Source organism: Coturnix japonica, chromosome 1 (assembly GCF_001577835.2).
Source record: "Coturnix japonica isolate 7356 chromosome 1, Coturnix japonica 2.1, whole genome shotgun sequence".
Taxonomy (NCBI): Eukaryota; Metazoa; Chordata; class Aves; order Galliformes; family Phasianidae; genus Coturnix; species Coturnix japonica.
In genome coordinates, this window is record NC_029516.1 from 69,860,869 (window position 1) to 69,881,597 (window position 20,729).

Consider the following 20,729-nt stretch of genomic DNA (forward strand, 5'->3'; position numbering starts at 1 on the left):
GTCAGCCCTTAAATGAGGTCTAGAGGAGGTGGAGTTAAGCTCCACCCCTTCCTGGAACACAGCTGAAATACTCTCACCTGTGCTCCCACAGCTGACTCAACACTTGCCTCAGATGGTTAATCAGAGGTTCAGGCTGTGATTATCAATTTCCCATACAGTACATTACCTAGATCTCAACTCCCAGAAGTAAGATCTCATTGCTGATTTCTAAGGGTGGGCCAGCTGCACTGCTACGTGCAGTAACCTGTCTTGGACACAAGAGATCAAGGTCTCTGGTAATAGTTTCCATGTAGCAATCTGATTCTCTGATATTCCCCTACATTCAACATCTTTCCTTGCTGTATCTTCATCTCCTTTCTGGGTTCTTCTCCCCACAAGCAGCCCATACTGGTTGCAGCAGGATTCTGCCCAAGAGTTCCAAAATGCCCCTGGAAGGTATTACCTTCAGAAATTATACAGAATTCTCCTCACAGAAGTTCTGTTTCTACATAGATGTCATAATCCTCCAAATGGATGATACTGCGCAGATTAAGCAAACAAGAATTCTTTATTTTAACACCTCCAGGCAGTAAAATACAAGTATATAAAAAGTAAATACCAAAGTGGCAGTGAAAACGCAAGTTGATGCAATCCTACTGAAATCTAGGCTTTCAGAGCAGACTACTTCATCAATCTACACAACTGTAAAATATTGCACCATTTCAAAGATGGAGCACTAGGGAAGGAAGTGTTTGTACTCCAGGGAGGTACAACAACCCCTGCAGTGGTTTCTTCAGAGTAAGGCAACAATTGGCAGGATTTTTTTTTTGTTGTTTTGTTTTATTTATCACATACTGTGTGTTAGATAAGTGCAAGATGTATTTTAATGCTGCATCTTTGTCAGCTGGAGAAAACATAGCTTTAATGTTCCTGTTTGGAACAACAGAAAAGCACATACCTAATTTTCCAGCCTCCCTCCACATCCCTTTGTGCTTCCTATTCATAATTCTATCCTGGAAGAAAGATAAAGAACAAACAAACGAACTTACACATTAAGAGTACTATGCCACCTTATTGCTTTAGAATGAAGAGGACGAGAATTCCAGTATACAGACCTAGTATATCAGAACTTAGGCTACCATAGAAGAGAATAATGCCCATCTCCCTGCACCACATCACATGGGAGTAACTGCAACTTGTAGGCAAGTATGAAGAGAACGCATGTGAAATTTCCAAACAAAGTGATGGATTATGCCACATTACTGAACAACCAGTCAAAATGACATCTGGCAAACAATATTTGCTAAACAGACAGCTTTAAATGATCATGGCTGAAGAAAAAAAACTCACCACATATCAGAGTAATAATGTGAAATTCTTCCCTTTTGAATGAAAGAGAAACAGACTGCCAGTGAAAAATAATCCAAGCAGCATGTTTAGACTATAAAGAACTGCCTTAAATACTTCCATTAAACAGAAGATACAGAAGCCCTCTCTACAGGGTTGCAGGATTTCAGGGATTCAGTTGTAGAGTCCAGTTTATAGACTCTTGAAGAGCTGGTGAAGTGTCTGAATACCATGCCTGTTGTGATGCACAGATACTACAGCAAACAAAATACCAGAAGTAATATTATATACAGTTGTTCAAGCCTAGACTAAGGGGGGCCAATCTAGAATTTCCTGATTCAAAACTGTTTCAGGAGCACCGATCTATGTGAAAAACAATGAGTTTCCATTTGTTTTTCAAATAACCTGGGATGTCTTGCAGTTCTCTTGATAACTTAGCTATAAAAAAAAAAGAAGTGCAAAAATGGACTTTAAGTGATCAAGGTGGACAGTAAATGTCAACTACTTAAAACAATATCCCATTTTAGAGAGTAGGATTCTCCTTCACTGTACAAAGGATCTGTCTGTTATGCAAGAAAAACTGAGCAGGAAGTGCTTAAAAAATAAAAGTATAAAATAAGGAGCATTTTATGAATCATATTCCTCTCAGAAAGGCTTATCTCTTCCAAAATTTGTATGGATAGCTTATTTCTCTTTTCACTTTTCTAAGAAACGTCCTTATGCCTCTTCCCAAAAGATATTTGCACTTTTTTCCAGTGCTGATCTCTTTTCAACAACATCCATACATATGGAATAAATGAGGATATTAGTATTTTAAACCCTGAACTGAATTAGATTACAAAGAGCTGCCACCGTATTTTAGTAAAAGACATCAAGAACTGGACTGGCTAAACATGAAAGAGCATTCCTTGCTTGGCATCTGATGTCACACCTGTGAGAACAGAAATGTACACCTCCATACTCAGTTCAGCTTTGGCAGTATCTCTCTTCCAATGGAGCTGGTAGGGTTATTTTCCCGGCACGTAGCCAGGAAACAGGTAAAGGTCCCGACAGAGTGTACTACAATATTCTGACATCTCCTTGCAGCGATGGAATTCTGTGCCTGGGGCATAACCTTCTCGTTGCTTGATTTGCCTGTTCACCTAAACATAAGATTAAAGAAGTACAATGATTGAAAGGATTAAGAAGACAAAGCGACATTGCTTTTCTTACTTAAAAATTATTGTTTATCTTATTAATTAGTTGCCAGCATACTGCCTTTCTAAACTACAGGGGAGATAAAGAAGTAAGGTGCAGCTCTAATTACTGTGTGCACACTGCAGTCTTCACTCTCCTCTCATTTCCTTAATCTTCCCCATACATGAGTAAAAGTGTTTGTGCTGTTACGTGCTGTGCCAGGTCAGGCCAAATCCACCTGAGAAAATAAACTATTTCTATACTAGAAAAGTGATTCTTGGAAAGTTAGATTAATCTTCTAGATTCACAACATGGCCAACACAAGTGCAATGGAAAAAGCCAAAGGAACCTAGCATTTTTTACTTCTATTAAATTCATGTGGAACTGTATATAATTATCTATCTAAATAAGGAAAGAAGTAATAATTTTGCTATGAATAGGGCAACATTTACTTAAAGTGTATATCAACCCTAGAAACTTAAAGAAATTGAAGGCTCTTCAGAAACCAGGCAAGTGTGTGAAAGACATTACAGCTGACCTTCACCAACATGTCAGCCACGTGAGTATCTCGGGAGTCCTCTGCAAACACAGTGGTGAGTGCTTCGATATACCAGGATCCACGCTTAGTGTTGCGCATGGCTGCAGTGCCTGAGAAGAAAGAGTATACATGATAAAGTTCCAGGGGAAGATGGACATATAGAAACTCTTAAGACCCTAAGAATTAGTGCTTCATTCCAGTACCTTTCAAACACGCATATCCACAGATCATATCGGAGCGTGTAGGCAAACGCAGCTTGAGATTTTCTTCCTTGTTTGCATCACTTTCCTCACAGCCTGGGGAATCTGACCGTTCTTTGCCATCTCTTTGATCCACTCCGCGGTCTGTCTCATCTGGTGGATATTGCAGCAATAAATAAGAGAGGGGGGGGAAAAAAATCCTGAATTACTGTTTTCCTTACTTTTGCACTCCAGTCAGCAATGCCACAACTGTTGTCAAGACGACAATTCCTGCATAAGCTGTTAGCTTTCTCAGCCTTTTTAAAAACTCATCTGAAAGCTCTTCTGCACAAACTAATATAACTACCAGCAATTGCTGAACCTGCTCAGCATAATGTGACGGCTAGTCTACATGCCAATTGAGAACTATAATTTTAGTTGCTAAGGTGTTATGGTGTTCTTGGAGTTATGCTAACTCCAAGAAAATACCAACCATATACCTCACCTTCAAAATTCTGACTATCAGAATACACACATACACATATATATATAATATAATATCACATACTTCAATCAAAATCATTTGATCAAAAATAATTTCACTCCAAACATGAGAGAAAGAGATCTATAGTACATGGAGATCTAGTTTAAAACCTGGAGAATACTCAACATCCTTTCCAGGAATCAATAGTATGTACTATGATGATTCTGGATAGTCTCAATTTGTTGTTTAATTGACACAGATCTTCCATCGTAATCTACACTAACAAGAATAGCAGTAACACTAACAGTCCAGCTATGTTGCAATAAAATAAAACTATATTTTACAGGCTTTCTACATAATTTTGCCCTTTTGGTCTTGTACTATAAGACAAAAATCTACTGTTCTACTTCCTAGCAGCATGGAACAGATTCTAGTTTTAGGAAGCCTAAGTATTCACTCCAGTGTTCTTCCTGTTATGATGACAGTAGGTCTCTGTTGTTGTGTTGTGCCTAAGAAATGTACCTGGATTTCTGAAATGGGTAGCAGCATTGCTTGCATACTGTAACTATGAATAGAAGAATGACAGTTCATAAGGCAACAAGATGGGTTCATCTCCTCAGAAATGAAAGCAATAATGGGAGGAGTGTGGTCATCTAACAGGTTACATGTATCCTATGATTCCATACCACAGTTCAAAATTTAATGGTGTTTAATTAATTGATTATGTTCCTTCCTCCTCTCTTCAAGGTAGGAATGGATTGTTTTTCTATTTTTAACCACACTTTTTCCTCTCCTGCCTTTTATCACACCTCTCCAAACCCTTCCAGTATCTGTCATGTTAAAACCTTAGACCACTGTTTACAGTGTATATAGATATAATAAGATTCACATAATTTCATAGTCAAGGTATATTATTCATACTATCATAGCATATAAAGTCAAAGCTTTTCTGATTAAAGATTCAGAATTAGATGTCTTCCTCATGCATTTGTCTCCAAACACCATTCCTGTCAACAATGTAACTAAAAAATGTAAGGCATTAACCCTGTCAAGATATTACTTTCCATATCAAGCTCTAATTTGTATCATCAATAACTGCCATCCATACATCCACATCATTAGAATTTCCCTGAAGCTCCTAGACCTTCTTTTCTCAATGGAGAATAACTGTAAACTGCCCATTTGTTAGTATTTACAGCAGTTCTTCATTTTGCTGAGTCAACTCCCATATGAAACACAGATGCTAAATGACTTTAAAGCCCCATTTTATGTCACAGTGAAATCTGACAAGCTGTCTTTTCCCACTGCTTTCTGTCACCATTAGCTTTCGATCTTTGACTTTAAGTGGGCTATTTCAATTCTCTAGCAGACACATGGCAAAGGTCTTTTGGAAATGAAGTAGATCACATACATTCTTCATATCTAAAGATTTAAAAAATTTAAAGCATGTCAATAATAGTAAAAAGACAAGGCTTACTATGTAAACTTAGGGAGAAAGAGTAAAACATGCCCTTCTCACTTAGCTTCAGCTGGCTCCAGCTAACTTGCATGGTTACACAGAGTCACTGATCTAATCTAATTTAAGTTGTCTACACCACTTATACAGCTGTTTAAATATATGTATTTTTAAAAAGAGCATTGGCTAATCTTTGAACACCGGTAGGAAAAGGTTCACTTTTTTGTTGACTGCTCCGTTGATTCATAACTTGCATTCCCTTCAGTTACTAATGAAGCTTTATGAACCAGGTTAAAAATGCATATTTAGTTAAAGGAAGACTTCTTTTTTCCTTCAAGTTGTTCAAGTATCAATCCTTCACCTATTGTAATATCCCATTTCTACAGCATGCTGCATAGCAAGCTTCTCACTCTTTCCCTCATAAAACCCTTATGGAAAGAGCATGAGAAGCATGGATGTTAACTTGCACAGACACTTTACAGTCAGATAAACCTTATTATCTAATTAGGTCAGCAGTCAGTTCTGGCTTATTAAGCTCATTTTCATGCTCTCACTAGTCTACGCATTCATGTTAGTTGAAGAATATTTTAAGGTTCAATAACATAAGGAATATCATCACATTACATTCATACTGGTAAAGATGCACATTACAGTATTCCCAAGCGCTTAAAGGATCAAATATTTGTGATGCCCACAATACTTTATGTAGACTTTGCATTCTTTGCTGCATTAGGATTAAACATGAGTAGGTAACAGGTGAATGAAACATGCTCTTGATTATAGGACAAACTATAAACCATCTAAAAATGGGGAAAAAAAGAGAAAGCAAATGCAAGAAACAGAAGAAAAGTAGAGGAAAAAGAATACATGCTAGAAAACAGAGCTTCTCTAGCACAAAATAAAAAAAAAATAATGAAAGCTATCCAGGACAAAACTACTCTTTGGAGAAATCCTAGTTTCACATATGAAAGTCCATATGAAGGAAGAAATTTGGTCATTTGCATATCTGAAGGGCAGGTTGTTATAGGCATGTTTAGTTACAATAGGAGGAAAAATGAATATCAGAATTAAGAAGAAAGCGATAGGAACGTAGATTGGAAAAATAACAAGTTTATGAGAATTAAAAGTCTGATAGTTGCATGTGAAAAAGGTTGAAAATAGGAGGCTGGTTAAAGAAAAAGAAAACAAAGAACAAATAGCAGCTAACTCTGATAGCTCATGAGACAACATCAGAGGAAACAACACATCCAGGATCAAGGGAGAGACACACACTCAGGCAAGGCTCAAATGCTAGTGTACCGCTTCATGCTGTGCTGTAATTTGAGACACTATAAGCCCCTTTCCCCTACTGTAGGTATAACAAGAGGAAGTCTTAATATATGAGTCGTATAACTCATATATAATAATTCATATATAATATATATGAATATATAGAGCTTTACGTCTCTGAGGTGCTCTGTGGTCTGCAAGTCAATGCACACACTTCATGCAGAGCAGAAGACACTTACAGAGCAACAGATGCAGTGGCAGCAGCAGGGCAGAGGGAGGTGAATATGGATCCCACTTACACCTGAGAGAAGCAAAGAGGAGAGTTGACAGCAAGTTGAATGTGAGGGTGTGCACATGTGTAAAATGAGCCTTAATGGGATGACAAATCACAGCTTCTAGTATTTAGGCACTCACCTCCCCGGCAGGCCTGAATAAAGAACATTTTGGGCTTATTCTGGAGATTGGGGCAGTTTGCATTGTCAAAGAGCCTGAAAGCTTCCTGCAACTAAGAAAAGAAAAAAAAAAATAAATCCAAATATTCTTTACTGCAGACCTCTGTTATCCAAACCCAGACTCACTTTGCTTCCTCATGTTTTGGTTATTACCTCACTACTCTTTCCCCTTTATCTACAAACTTACTGTGTGACAAACGTTCTCCCACCTCCCCACTCTGGGCTCCTATTAGCTTGAGGTCACGTGTTCTACCCGGTATGTGTATATGAAGAGAGAATGCAGCAATAACTTCTCATCTAACAAATACCTATGCAATTCCTTATCTTAAAGACTTTTTATAGCTATCGCTGCCATTTTCTTTACACAAGCTCTTATTTTTGCTTTTTGTTTAAAAAGAGGAACTCCTCAGTCTCTCTATCTCCTTCTGTTGTTTTTTTTGTTCCTCTTTCCATTTTCACTTTCCAAGATGTAACTTACAACACATCAGGACACAGTAAATATACCTGTAGGAGTTTGCCATCAGTGCCGTAAACCCCACCCTCTACACCGTGGGAAAGTAAAGCTACAATACAGGAATCTACATCCTGATGATCTGGCAGCTTAGAGAATCTCTTCAATGCACTCTCCATTTCCTGTAAGAGAGAAAAATTATTTTATGTTTCCCAGAGTTATATGGGGAAAATGGGAAAAAAAGGGAAAAAAACTGATCACAGAATGGCTTAGGTTCTAAGCTATGCTTCTCCTATTACAGAATAAACCCTACATGCCTACATACCTGTTCCATAATATAGAGGAAAATGTATTTACTCTTTCATGTATCATTCAGTTTTAAATATAACATTGTTTAGCAGGAATCACTTGGACTTAGCCCCACTAATACCTACTGTTCAGAGAAAAAGAAGGACTGATGAGGGACGTGGAGGTTGGGTGCTCTCTTGGGCAGAGCGACCACAAAATGGTAGAGTTCTCTATTCTTGGTGAAGTCAGGAGGGGGCCAGCAAACTGCTACCTTGGAATTCAAGAAGATGGACTTGGAACTACTCAGGACACTGTTAAGGAGGGTCCTTTGGGATTGAGTCCTGAAGGGCCCAGGAAGACTGGACACCCCTCAAGAAAGAAGTCTTAAAGGTGCAGGAGCAGGCTGCCCCTTGTGCCCTAAGATGAGCTGGTGCGGAAGATCGGTATGGATGAACAGGGAACTTTTTTTGAGGCTCCAGGTGAAAAAGTACCTCTTTTGGAAGAAGAGACAGACAGCTTAGGGAAGAGTACAAAGAAGCTGTGATTCATCCAAAGGTGCTGAGGGAGCTGGCAGTTGAGACTGCCAAGCCACTTTCCACCATCTATCAGTATTCATGATCAACCAGAGAGGTCCCAGAGGATTGGAGGCTTGCCAATGTGACTCCCACCTACAAGAAGGGTCATAAAGAGGATCCACGAAACTACGGTGATTGTCCCTCTCTACTCTGCTCTTGTGAGGCCCCATCTGTTGTACTGTGTCCAGGTGTGGACCCTCAGTACAAAAAAATATGGAGATTTTGGAAAGGGTCCAGAGGAGGCTATGAAGATGATCAGGGTTGGAGCACCTCCCCTATGAGGACAGGCTGAGGGAGTTGGGTTTGTTCAGCCTGGAGAAGAGAAGGTTGCGGGGTGACCTCATTGCAGCCTTTCAATACCTGAAGGGAACTTACTCCCAGGAGGGGAGTAAACTCTTGGAAAGGGCTGACAATAGCAGGACTAGGGGAAATGGTTTTAAGTTAAAAGAGGGAAGATTTAGGTTGGATGTTAGGCCCTGCCAGGCAGGGGGGTTGGAACTACATGATCCTTGAGGTCCCTTCCAACCCGGGTCATTCTGTGATTCTGTGATTCTGTGAAGGTTACAGATCATCTTGAGTGAGACCACATGGCATGTGCAGGACAATTTGAGAATCAGGTCCAGCCAGCATGGGTTCACTAAAGGCAAGTCCTGCAACCTGATCTCCTTCTATGATAGTGTGATCTTCCTGGTGGGTGAGGGAAAGGCTACTGACATCATCTGCGTAGATTTCAGCAAAGCTTTTGATGCTGTCTCCCACAGTATTGTACCGGAGAAGCTGGCAAGCTGGCAACCCATGGCTTGGACAGGTGCACTCTTTGCTGGGTGAAGAACTGGCTGGATGGCCAGGCCAGGTGGTGAATGGAGTTAAATCTAACTGGTGGCTGGTTATGAGTGGTGCTCCCCAGAGGTTAGTACTGGGATCGGTCCTGCTAATGCCTTTACTGATGATCTAGATGAGGGGATTGAGCGCACCCTCAGTAAGTCTGCAGATGTTACTAAACTGGGAGGAAGTGTTGATCTGACTGGGGATGGGAAGGTCCTACAGAGTGATTTGGACAGGCTGGATAGCTGGGCTGAGGCCAGTGGGATGAACTTCAACAAGACCAAGTGCCATATCCTGCACTTTGGCCATAACAACCCCAAGTAATGTTACAGGCTTGGGGCAGAATGGCTGGAAGATCGTGGGGGAGAAATGGGTCTGGGGGTGTTGGTCAATGCTCAGCTAATTGTGAGCCAGCAGTATGCCCAGATTGCTAAGAAGGACAATAGGATCCTGGCTTTTATCAGAAACTGTGTTGCCAGCAAGAACACTGAAGTAATCATTCCTCTGTACCCAGCTCTGGTGTGGTTGCACCTTGAGTACTGTGTTCAGTTTTGGGCCCCTCACTACAAGAAAGACACTGAGGCCCAGGTGCGCATCCAGAGAAGGGCAATGAAGCTGGTGAGGGGTCTGGAGCATAAGTCTTATGAGGAGTGGCTGAGGAAACTGGGATTGTTTAATCTGGAGAAGACTTGGGGGAGGACCTTACAGCTCTTTACCTGAAAAGAGGATGTGATGAGGTGGGAACTGGCATCTTCTCCCCTGAAACTAGCAATTGGATGAGAGGCAATGGCCTCAAGTTGCGCCAGGGAGGTTCAGGTTGGGTATTAGGAAAAATTTCTTCTCTGAAAGAGCAGTCAGGCACTGGAATGGGCTGTCCAGGGAGCTGGTGGAGCCACCATACCTGGAGGTTTTAGGTATTGTACTACAGAACATGGCTTGGTGTAGAAATATTGGTGGTAGGAGGACAGTTAGACTTGATGATCTTGGAGGTCTCTTCCAACCTTGGTGACTATGTGATTCTGTGACTTCTTCCATATTGGTCAATGGTGGGGGACACAACAAATATTGGAGTTGGCATATGTGGATTTAACAAAGGAGACAGCAACTACTGCTTTACAGAGGTTTTATACTAACACTGGAGTTTGGCTGGGATATTGAAGCACTTTAACAGATGCTTACACTGGTACTTCAGACACTGAAAGCCTTATCATAATGTAGTGAAAGTTGCCTGCTTGAATAAAACACTTTTTAGCAGGTTTTGTATCACTTGGTTTCACAGTGATTTAGAGGGAATAAGAGCAAATGAAGTTGGAAAAGGCAGCAAGTGCATACCTAGAGAAAAAAAGAATGCCTTAATTCAGTCAGTCATAAAATATCAATTTTCTTAAGGAAAGCACAGCCACTTCTCTAGCAAAGCAGACTGAAAGAGTGAAAATTGCTCCAACAGTTAAAGGATAAGAAAACTTAAATTTGCAAAAACTAGGTCAAATTTGTAAAGAATAACATTTAGAATAGTAAAATACTTTAAAAGGCTATCTGGATTAACTGGAGCCTGTTCATTTGCAGCTTTAACACACATGCCAGGTATGTTCTAGATCTTACCCCATCTACTATGAGGGGTTAGTATAGACTAGTATCTCTTCTGGTCCTTTGTGACCCTACTTTATGTCAAGCGTTCTTTGCTTTTCAAGCTTCTTTGTGTTTTTTTGGTAAGCTGTGGCACATTTTCTATTTATAAGTGACCATTTCCATCTCACCATTCCACTCAGCCATACCGGCTCAAATGTGGTAGTAGGATTCACCTTACCTCTGCACTTTGATCATGAAAGACAGTCACTCGATATCCAAGATGCTTGAAAAGCAGTTCTAGGGAAGCACAGTCCACATCTCCACCTGAACGATACTCCAAGTCCTTTTCACTGTTGAAATGGATATTGCTGAGAATAAGTGCTAAGCCTCGGGGCTCTGATGTCAGCTTGTATGCCTGAGAAGAAGATTCAAAATTGGTACATTTAGACTATGTGAGGAAATAACAGAGTCTGTGTATAACACCAGTCCCCATACACCAACTTAATTACTAATGACATGTAGGATTTCTAGCTTGAGAAGGCACAAAAACAGAAGAGGTAAAATATGTATTGGTTTGTTGTTTTGTTGTTTTTTATTTTAATACAGCAAATGTTTATATTGCAAAAGATCTCAAAGGCAACTGTTTCTGCAAACTTCCACAATCAATGATCCTACAACACTATTAACAGGATGTTGTAATAGCTTGCCTTATTTCCTGTTTTATAAGGAAGACATATTCAGCATTTCAAATTGAGAGTTAGCTCTTGCTCATGCTTTTCTCCTTCCACACATACCCCATTAGGGCCAAACAAGTTTTTTGTAATACTCACCAAAGGTCCTAGGAAAACATTACACAAAATTCAGCTTACATTTCCTAATTGTGGTTGGGAGTAAGAAGAAATATAAACCAGCCTGTGAGTGAGTGCAACTGCAGCAGCAGGCATCAATAAATCACTGATCTTCAAAGTAATGAGGATGACAAGAAAAGTTAATAGGGAAAAAAACTAATGTAAGAAGTGTGTCTTCAAAACCACTTTGCCCCTTCCACTCTACCAACGAAAAACTAATAATAAATTGGTAATAACATCCCCGTGAATTGGAAGTGAAATTTAATATTGAAGAAGCATATCAAATACTGTGTAACCAGACACAGATATAAAAAGAAATTAAGCTAGACTCATGCTGATGTTGGCAAATTAGGTCTCCTAACAGTTACAAAAAAAACAAACAAACAAACCCAACACATGGAAAATGTTTTACTGAATGCAGAGCCTGTTACAGATGAGTTAAGAATTAAGTTGTAGTGTAATCCTACTAACATGACTGCACTATCACAAAAAATTCTTTATTTTCTTTGAGCCTACAGCACCACAACCTATGCTTTACAAATGGAACAAACAGAAAAATAATTATGACTATCTACATAACTTCAGAAGATAAATAAAAGGATTAGAAATTCAGCTTCTTCTGCTCACTACTGCACAGAATCCTGATCTTATTTCTGCACCTAAGGAGACATTTCCTGATACAGCAGACAATTAAAAGAGCCAGGATTGTGCCTGTGAGCTGAAAAATAGTTCTAATATTGTATTTATTTGTAAAGTCATACATAAATGCCAAAACACTAACATGTACCTATAATGAATTATTTGCTTTTACTCAGTTGTAGGTAGTGTCTATCAGTTGAAATATCTAAATATTTCACCTGTGAAGGAGATTTTCTCTATTAACTACTTACTAAGTGCTGGTGATCACGATAGAATTCTGGAGTACAGTGCTTCACTGGAGGAATCGGAGGTCCATCTCCACTGTCCAAAGAATGTTCCACTGGTTTTGTGCAAAAGAAAAATATAAATATAATTTTAAAAATTCTAGCTACAAACCCTTTGTATTAAGGTAGTTATTTGCAAATTCATAAGTATGTAGTCTAAGGCATATTCATGTCTTATACAACTCGTACGTCTGAATGTTCTTCTTGATCAAGGACATCATACATACAATCAAAAAACGAATATAAAAATACACCTTTCCAATATATTTCTAATTGGCAACAGATTATAATTTTCTGCCCATTTTGTAGAGTAACATAAAGCCTAGAAAATTTAGTTTTATTGAGTATAAAAACAGAACGCATATTGAAAATTAGAGGAGTGCTTTTCTGCCTTTTTGTACATCCATTCGCCAGTTATGCCGTGGAACTATTACTAGAAACATTCAAATAGAGTAGTGCTTTTCCATTCATAAAAGATTTCCATTCTCACTGTATACAATTCCAGATCTCCTTTTATGCTCAACATTAGTGATGAAACTAGATATTTCTAACTTCCGTAAAGTATAATGCTCTTTTTGTGTTGTTCGTCGCTGAACAACTCTTATTTCTGGTCAGGAGCAGTCAAGGTGAATGAGAATCAATTAATTAACATTAAGAGATGTGATGCTCAATCCCTTGTGCTGCAGAAACTGAGTTAATAACATTCATGGTCTCTTTTGAAATCCTTTTTAGGCATTTTGAGCATTTCTTCCAGCTGGAGAAACACATGGTCTCTAAAAAACCTATAACCTTCATACCTAAAAAAGCAACCAACAACCAAAAAAGGTTTTTGAACCTATACATGTGATCTTTAATACCAGACAGAGCTAATAGTAGTAAGCAGCACAACGCTAAAGATGTGGTTAAGGTAAATGAGTACTGTCCAGGTGTTACCAAAGATAACATAAAAACTAATAAGGAGATTCATTCCAACAACCAACTCCCTAACCCATATCACAAATGCTTGCAGATAAAGCTGATTTGCTGAATTCAATGGAAGATACATCTATCCATTTCAGCTGACATCACATAGATAATGCCTCATACTTGATATCATTTGTTAAGAAAAAAGCCTAAGTTGGAATACTGATAATTATTAGCATATTTCCACAGTTCTAGTTCACTTGCCCTCCATTGTACACCTTAAACAAAGAAGAAATTCTTTGAATATCTAAAAGTTTACAGCTGACCCATTCTATTTAAACAATGAGATTTCTCTACGCGAATAAATAAAGCTAAATAATTAGGTTCTCTCTTCCACTATGCTACTTAAATGCCATTTTCTAGACTAATTATGATTCTTGTATCTGATCCTAATAGTTCATTCTCAAGTTTGTGTTCTTAGGATGAGCTAAGTGGCATCAAGCTTATTTCTAAAATTGAAATAACAGAGCATTAAGAAACTAGAGGCAACCAACCAGACAGTTGATAATCAAGTTTTCATGATGTATTGTGTGACTCACCAATCAAGCGCGGTCTCTTTGAATTACACGATTCACTCACAGGAAATGGAAGATTTGATCCATAACGCTGTTCAAGCTACAAGACATGCAATAAATCAATGAAAAAATTGGCAAAAAACGCCTATTTTTTTCCCCTCTATAGTACAAAGCTGTAGGTGTCATGGTGCAATGACACAGATATTTACATACATGACATACTGTAATACGTAAGTCACTCCAAAAGTAATGCCTCCTATTTGTTTCCACGGAAAATACAACAAATACAAAGAGCACAAAAGCACTTCTTGATAAATTCTCAGCTACAAAATACTGTTTTTCAACACAGCCACCATCACTAGATGTGCATTTTCACCAACGATGAACAAGAGCCTGCATGCTCTGATTCTAAAATTCTGCACCAGTGGAGCTGATCCACTGTTTTACAGTGCTATGATTGCATTGTTGCTGAAATGCACCACCAATCATCTCACTGTGCTCACATGTACTGTACCGTCTCCAGTAACGATCAGCAAGTGTTGATGAATGTCAATGGGTGCCATTTTTTCCACACTGAGGAATTCAGTTCCTCAATGCTTCATATGTGTTTTCATGTCAACATGCCATTTTGTCTGACTGCTCCTCTGCTGCCATCTGTCACATGGCAAAAAAATGTAATGGAATATTGGTGGGAAGGTTCGGCCTCTACTGTCATACCATCATCAGCCTCTGCTGTTGTTGGACATCATAATAAAATAGGAGGCATTATTTTTGTAGCAACCCTTGTATATTCTTTATATATTATATACAATTTAACATAAAACACAATACTATGGCTTAAATCCAAATAGGAGAGTTCATGATATGATAACAGCAATTTTCCTTCCTGTTAATGCCAGTTTCCTTCCTTCATTTACTCATCTCTACCTTTACTCAAACCCCTTGCTGGGACATTCTGTGTTAAGGTATCATATCCTCCTTATTTTTGTCAAGACTTATTTCATCCAATAACTTCTCCTACTGGTTCCTTTCAACATTTCTTTGTTTTACACTAATATTTTCTACATTTTAATAAGGCAACATCTCTGCTCAAAAATAGCATTTCAGTCTTTCTTCCTTAGTATAAAATGCTTAGTAGGCTTCCCATCTTTCACAATGCACTGAGAATACTGAATTTTTATTAAATTCTTCTTTCTATCCAATGTTAACAACTGCAGATAATGAGTAGAATTCTACTGAGAGAACAGGAAATTAAAAGATTTTAGAAAAATATGTATTATTGCAGCTTTTACATTCTTGATGATACATCAGTGGGAGTGTGTTAGATGTAGGAATGCCCACAAACATCACGTAATACAATAAGAAATGCAAAATACTGCACATGGGGAGGAATAATCTCATTTGCTGAGAGCTGACTGTCTGGAAAGTAGTTTTGAAGAAAATGTCTTAGGGACCCTGGTAAGTACCAAATTGAACATGTGCCTGCCATGTGCCTTTGTGGCAAAGAAAGCTAATGGTATCTTGGGCTGCGTTATAAGCCTTGCCAGCAGATTAGATCAAATGAGGTGAAGCTTCCCTTCTATTTAATCCCAGTGAGGCCACACCTGGAGCGCGTCCAATTCAGGGCTTCCCAGAAAAAGAGTGACATATTGGAAAGAGCCTAAAGAAGGGATTCAAATGTGACTAAAGTACTTGAGCACCTCTCATATGAGGAAAGGTTGAGAAAACTGGGACTGCTTAGCCTGGAATACAGAAGAATGGGGAGCTTACCAATGAGCACAAACACTGAAAGGAGCCAGGCTCCTTTCAGCGATGCCCAGTGTCATGTTTTATGATTTTTCTTATTGGTATTCCACATTGTAACACCATGTAGAGCACTGGGAGTTAAAGAGTTAATGCTCCAGTTCCTTTCCAGGTTCCTGGTTCTCAGAAGAGAAGAACTACATACCCCAAAGGACTTTGTGATTCCATTTTCTGTTCAGAGGGAAAAATAAAACTGCTTGCAAGGCACAAGACTACTCTACCTTTTACTGCTTGTCTCAGTAATGCATGCTCCCTAGCCCTCTTGTCTTCGGCTTTAGAGTAGTTTTGGACACCCTCTCTCTCATTTATTTGGTTTATTAGCTTCAATCCCAATTTACTTATATTTCCAATATTATAATTAGTTAATTAACTTCCCTGCTCAGATCATTGCCGCTGTTTCTTTTTTTCCTTATTCCTTTCCCTCTTTGCACCTGTTGTCCTCCTTTCTCGGCAAGGAGACCTGGAGATAACTCCATAACACCCACACATAAGAAGAGGTAATGCACACAAACTAGAACACTAGAGATTTGGTCTGAACAACTGGACACAATTGTGTGACTGACTGAGTGCTGGCAGAGGTTTCCCACAGGGGCTGTGCAGTCCCCATCCTTAGAAATATGAAAAAGGACCATTTTCCCAAATGATCTTGGGAAACCCAAATAGCCCTGTTTGAGAAAGGTGTTGGACCAGATGGCCTCCAGAGGATTCCTGCCAACCTTAACCATTCTCTGCTTCTCTGTAAAAATTCTCTTCAACACAAATTCATTTTATTCTTTTACCCTAAGGCTACTACAGGTTTCAACTTGCAACTAAATGCCATTGTTTCTAACAATTTGTTTTCTAAGCATATGAAAAACACGTATCTGTGTCCAAACCCAATCCCTAATGCAGTCCACATTTTAATTTTTAAAAATGTTTTACCCTTGCAATCCCATGTCTCAAGCTGGATTCTGTCTTCAAGATCATTTCTGCCAGATGCTGCTGTTTGGTTTCTTGTAGAGCTTCACAAAAGGCTGAAAAGGCATTAGGGCCTCTCTTGGGCAACAAATTAAGGAATTCCACATTTTGGCTGAAGCTTCCAGGCTTGGCCTAGGTACAAAGAAAAAACAAAATCCACACTCTATTACCCCGATACAATTTATTTTCAGCTAAGCTTCAGAACAACTCAATCGTTTTCCTTCATGTAAATGTTCCATCACCATATTTAGCTTTGCTAGATCACATTTAATGGTTTTTCCTAGTTGATATCACTGCCATCCCTCTGTTCCTACCAGCTCAAGGGAAAGAGTATATGACAACAAAGCAAGCCAGCAATTCACACATTACCAAAGACAGTAAGACACCCTTTTCCCTTTAATCTCTTACTCCCAGTTACTATCTGAATAGTACCTATTTACCCTAACCAAACACACAAAGTCCAGAATCCATTTTCACTACTGCTCAATGTATTAACAGTCTCAAGGATTAACACACAAACTCCTTGGAAAGTGTCATGGAAAACACTCAGTTGCCACAGTGAATTCCAAAAATATACCATGTACATATAATATGTTTCATGAAGCAACACCTAGTGATATATTAGAAAAGGTTAAAACCAAAAATCAAATTTTTATTTCCAAAAAGCAGTCATAGGACATTTGCAAACAAACAGTCTAATTTGTAAAAGCTTTCCCTGTTAAGAAAACTGAGACATCACATACTAAAATATTAGGTACTGAAAATAGGTTTTACAAGTCCCACGGAATTCATTTCACTTCTTTTGAATTGCCACTTCGATCCAAGATTTATTCTATGGAATGGTTGGTGAGTTACATAAAATGAAGTACTAACACTACTTCAGCAATCACGGGAGAAAATAAAAAGCCTTAAGTTGCATGCGTATATTAGTCTGCTACAGAAGACATTCACACTATCATGTTTCCATTTATAAAATTAATCCTGTTTGTTCTTAAAAGCACTTTGGCTTTTGTCTCATCACATTGTTTGGAATGAGAATGCAAATCTTTTTGATCCAATGCTTATGAACCTCTTCTGACATTTCAAGCTATGTTCATTCATGACAGGCTAATAGCATTTAGTTTTCTATCAACAGTGCCCTTGACTTCAGATTCCTGTCATTTTCCTTATTTAATAAAATTCATAATAAAATCTAGATTTGTGGAAGTAAAAAAACTCTTTTCGCCTCCTCTTATAAATGTCTTATTCCTTTTGAGGATCCTTTCCTGATCTCACAGAAACGACACATTTGCATGATAAGCTCTGATTTCAACTCTTCTTTTGAATTCCCAATCTTTAGGTCTTACTAGTGAATTAGAATATATATGCAGAACCTGATATGCAGAATATCTGATACCTTTGACAAACATCCTAATCAAAGCGATATCTTCACTACTGTGTAGTAATCAACCCAAAGCATTGAGGTATCTCTATCTGACTGTTCAAACTGCAGCTGTGGGCTGCATGCAGCCTGGTACAGCCCATTCTGTGGCTGCACCACCATGGCACTGGCTCTTCTCTACCAAGTGGCCCAGCCCCAAGTACACATCCACTGCTCAGCAACAGCAGTGCAACTGGCATGGAGGTCTGGGTTGAAAACAGGGCATGGGACCAGGGCAAACTGCAGTGCTAACTCAAGTTATGGCAAATAATTGTATGCAGTTTGATACATGAGTAATGTGAACAGAGAAAAACATGCAGCCCTGCTTTCAATTTTGATAAAGGAACAGGTTCCAAGATTACAGAAAAAAATCATCATTTTTAAAATATATTTGCAATATATTTTTCAAGAAAGCAAGAAAGCCTGCATCTGTCATGACTTGGCATATTATGTTATCTTTTGACATACACTCAGTCAAAAATAGTCAAAAAGTTATTTTTTCATTCCTTTCAAAAACTTGTTAGTGTCAGGTTCATGCCATCTGCACTTGAATCAACCAAAAAAATTCTCATTCTGTTTTTCAGAATCTGTTCTTTGGACAGAACCCTCAATCTTACTTTACAAATAGTGTATCAAGTGCTTACACTTGCCTTAAGATGCGCACCTTCAGTCATTTCCTGTACAGTCTGCTTTCTCTTTGAAGACCTATCGCTCCAGCCTGAGCAGTTTTCAGTGTGTTACTGTATGTCTATGGCCAATCCAAAACTTTTTCCATTTACCTCTCTGCCTTACAGAGAGATCTCAATAAACTTGAAAGCTGGGCAATCACCAACCACATGAAGTTTAAGAAAAGCAAGTGCTGGATTCAGTACTGGGAATAAGGCAATCACAGATCTATTTACAGATTGCAGAATGAAAGGCTGGAGCACAGTCCTCCAGAGAAGCATCTGGAAGTTCTGCCTGATGGGAAGTTGAATCTGTGTCAGTGTTGTGCCCTGGCATCCAGAACACCAACCATATCCTGGGGTGCATCAGGCCCAGCACTGCCAGCTGGGCAAGGGAAGGGATTGTCCTGCTCTGTTTTGCATGGCTTCACCTCCAGCACTGCGTGCCACAAAATAAGGACATGATAGTATTAGAGAATCCAAAGGAGGGCTGTAAAGATGGTGAAGGACCTGGAGGGCAAGATGTATGAGGAAAAGCTGAGTCCCTTGGTTTGTTTAGCATTCAGAGAAGAGGCCAAGGGGAGGCCTCATGGCAGCCTACAGCTCCTCGCAAGGGAAGAAGAGGGGCAGGCACTGATCTATGAGGAACCCACCTGGCTCTTGAAGAGCAGCCTGCAATCAAAGCAGTGATTTATGAAATCAGACAAAACCCATATGGCCAAAAGCAGCTTCCAGTTCTCCTGCAAGCTGCAAAAAAAGCCCCATCCCGCTGCATATATTGTCCAAACACAATGACACTAAACACACAGGTAAGAAAAACATGAGTTTAACTATACTGCCAATGCCAAGAGTGACACCGAGCTTAGGCAGAAATAAAAGCGCAGTCGAATTTAACACACATACCTGTATCATTTCCACCATCTCAATGGTGATGATGTCCTTCTCTATCATATACTCCATCAACTCCTTTAAAACCAGCTCTCTGGCCAGCATCACCCGGTTCTTCTTTAGAGCCTCCTGATGGTATCGCTGCATGCCGCATGTTCCCAACATCCTGCCACCATCAATCCGCTCTCCCGCTCACCCCCCGAACCGTCTTCCCCGCGGCCCGGAGGCTTCCGCCTTTGCACGCATGCTCACCGCAGGACTCCAAGGCTGATAGGAGCTGAGAGAGAGGCGGCTGCCCGCCCTTTCCTGCCTGGGAGCGGCGGCGGGGAATGAGGGCGGTTCGACCTTTAGAGGTGGAAGGTGCGTTTTTCCGTTTCGCGCGCGGAAGCTTTATAGGAGCTGGAAAGCTTTAATCGCCGCCATGGATTGAGAAAAACAGAGAGGTTGTGGGTGACTCATCATTGGAGTGTCCAAGGCCAGGCTGGATGGGGACCCTGGGCAGCCTGGTCTTGTGTTAAATGTGGAGTTCAGTGGCCCTGCCTGTGGTGGGGAGCTTGGAGATTCATCAGTAAACATGCAAGAAATTACAGGCTTTACAGAAAACACTCTACCAGCAAACTTGCCTCTTGTATGACTGTTACAATATAGGTATCATAACTGCTGCATCTCTACTGGTAATGAAGTGATTTAGCTGAAAGTTTAGACTTGCAACTCCTTCTTTTCATTTTCTAAGACTATGTTATTAATTAAGCATAATGGTGATACCATAAGATCAGGGATATATGATACCATAATATCAGGGAACTCTGTGAGACTCAAGGTGGAGTGTTAGAAAGCAGACGTTCTTAATAGTAGGGCTGGATGCATGGGAGGTAATCCCCCTATCATGCATGGCTTACACAAAATATCTTCAGCTTATATACATAACTGATGTTATGCAGAAATCATAAACATAGGCAGAAGTTTTTCAAGATGCATGTTATGTATGCAGAAGTTTCCCAGAAGTATGTTACATATTCAGTGACCAATTCCAAGCAGGACCTCCTATTTCCTCAGTACAAAGACTCACACAGAGCTTATTTATCTCCTTGGTTCAGAGACATAGTTCTGTTGTCTAAACAAATTGCGGGACAGAAGTATCCACCAACAAACATAGGCA

At 39.5% G+C, this 20,729-nt stretch overlaps 2 protein-coding genes across 12 annotated transcripts in view; one reads left to right on the forward strand and one right to left on the reverse strand.

Moving 5' to 3' along the window:
* Positions 1–528: 528 nt before the first annotated feature.
* CASP2 (caspase 2) lies at positions 529–19,844 on the reverse strand. 2 transcript variants are annotated; one of them, XR_004308696.1, is made up of 11 exons: positions 19,586–19,844; positions 16,562–16,729; positions 13,862–13,937; positions 12,327–12,415; positions 10,827–11,003; positions 7,385–7,513; positions 6,843–6,933; positions 6,668–6,729; positions 3,244–3,393; positions 3,041–3,150; positions 529–2,468 (listed from the first exon to the last, which is right to left on the reverse strand). XR_004308696.1 is itself a non-coding variant. In XM_015873712.2 (10 exons), the coding sequence occupies exons 1-10, from the start codon at positions 19,733–19,735 to the stop codon at positions 2,334–2,336; spliced, it is 1,275 nt and encodes a 424-aa protein (XP_015729198.1). In that variant the 5' UTR covers positions 19,736–19,844; the 3' UTR covers positions 529–2,333. The 2 variants fall into 2 exon arrangements, 1 of the variants encoding a protein (XP_015729198.1); XM_015873712.2 differs by lacking the exon at positions 6,668–6,729.
* Positions 19,825–20,729, forward strand: part of LOC107319060 (rap1 GTPase-activating protein 1-like) — a 48,216-nt gene continuing 47,311 nt past the window's right edge. For 9 of the 10 annotated variants that reach the window (XR_001557640.1, XR_001557641.1, XM_015873596.1 and 6 more), the window contains exon 1: positions 19,830–19,930. The gene's annotated coding sequence lies outside the window, so the exon portion shown is untranslated. Of the gene's footprint in view, positions 19,931–20,729 lie in introns of all 10 variants that reach the window. The other variant, XM_015873635.2, reaches the window with a different exon arrangement.

Coding starts and splice junctions, on each gene's coding strand:
- CASP2 (XM_015873712.2), bottom strand. CDS start 19,735: ATGTTGGGAACATGCGGCATGCAGCGATACCATCAGGAGGCTCTAAAG. Junction 11,004..12,326: donor ATCGTGATCACCAGCACTTA/GTAAGTAGTTAA, acceptor TCTTCTTCTCAG/GCATACAAGCTGACATCAGA. Junction 2,469..3,040: donor TGGCTGACATGTTGGTGAAG/GTCAGCTGTAAT, acceptor TCTTATGTTTAG/GTGAACAGGCAAATCAAGCA.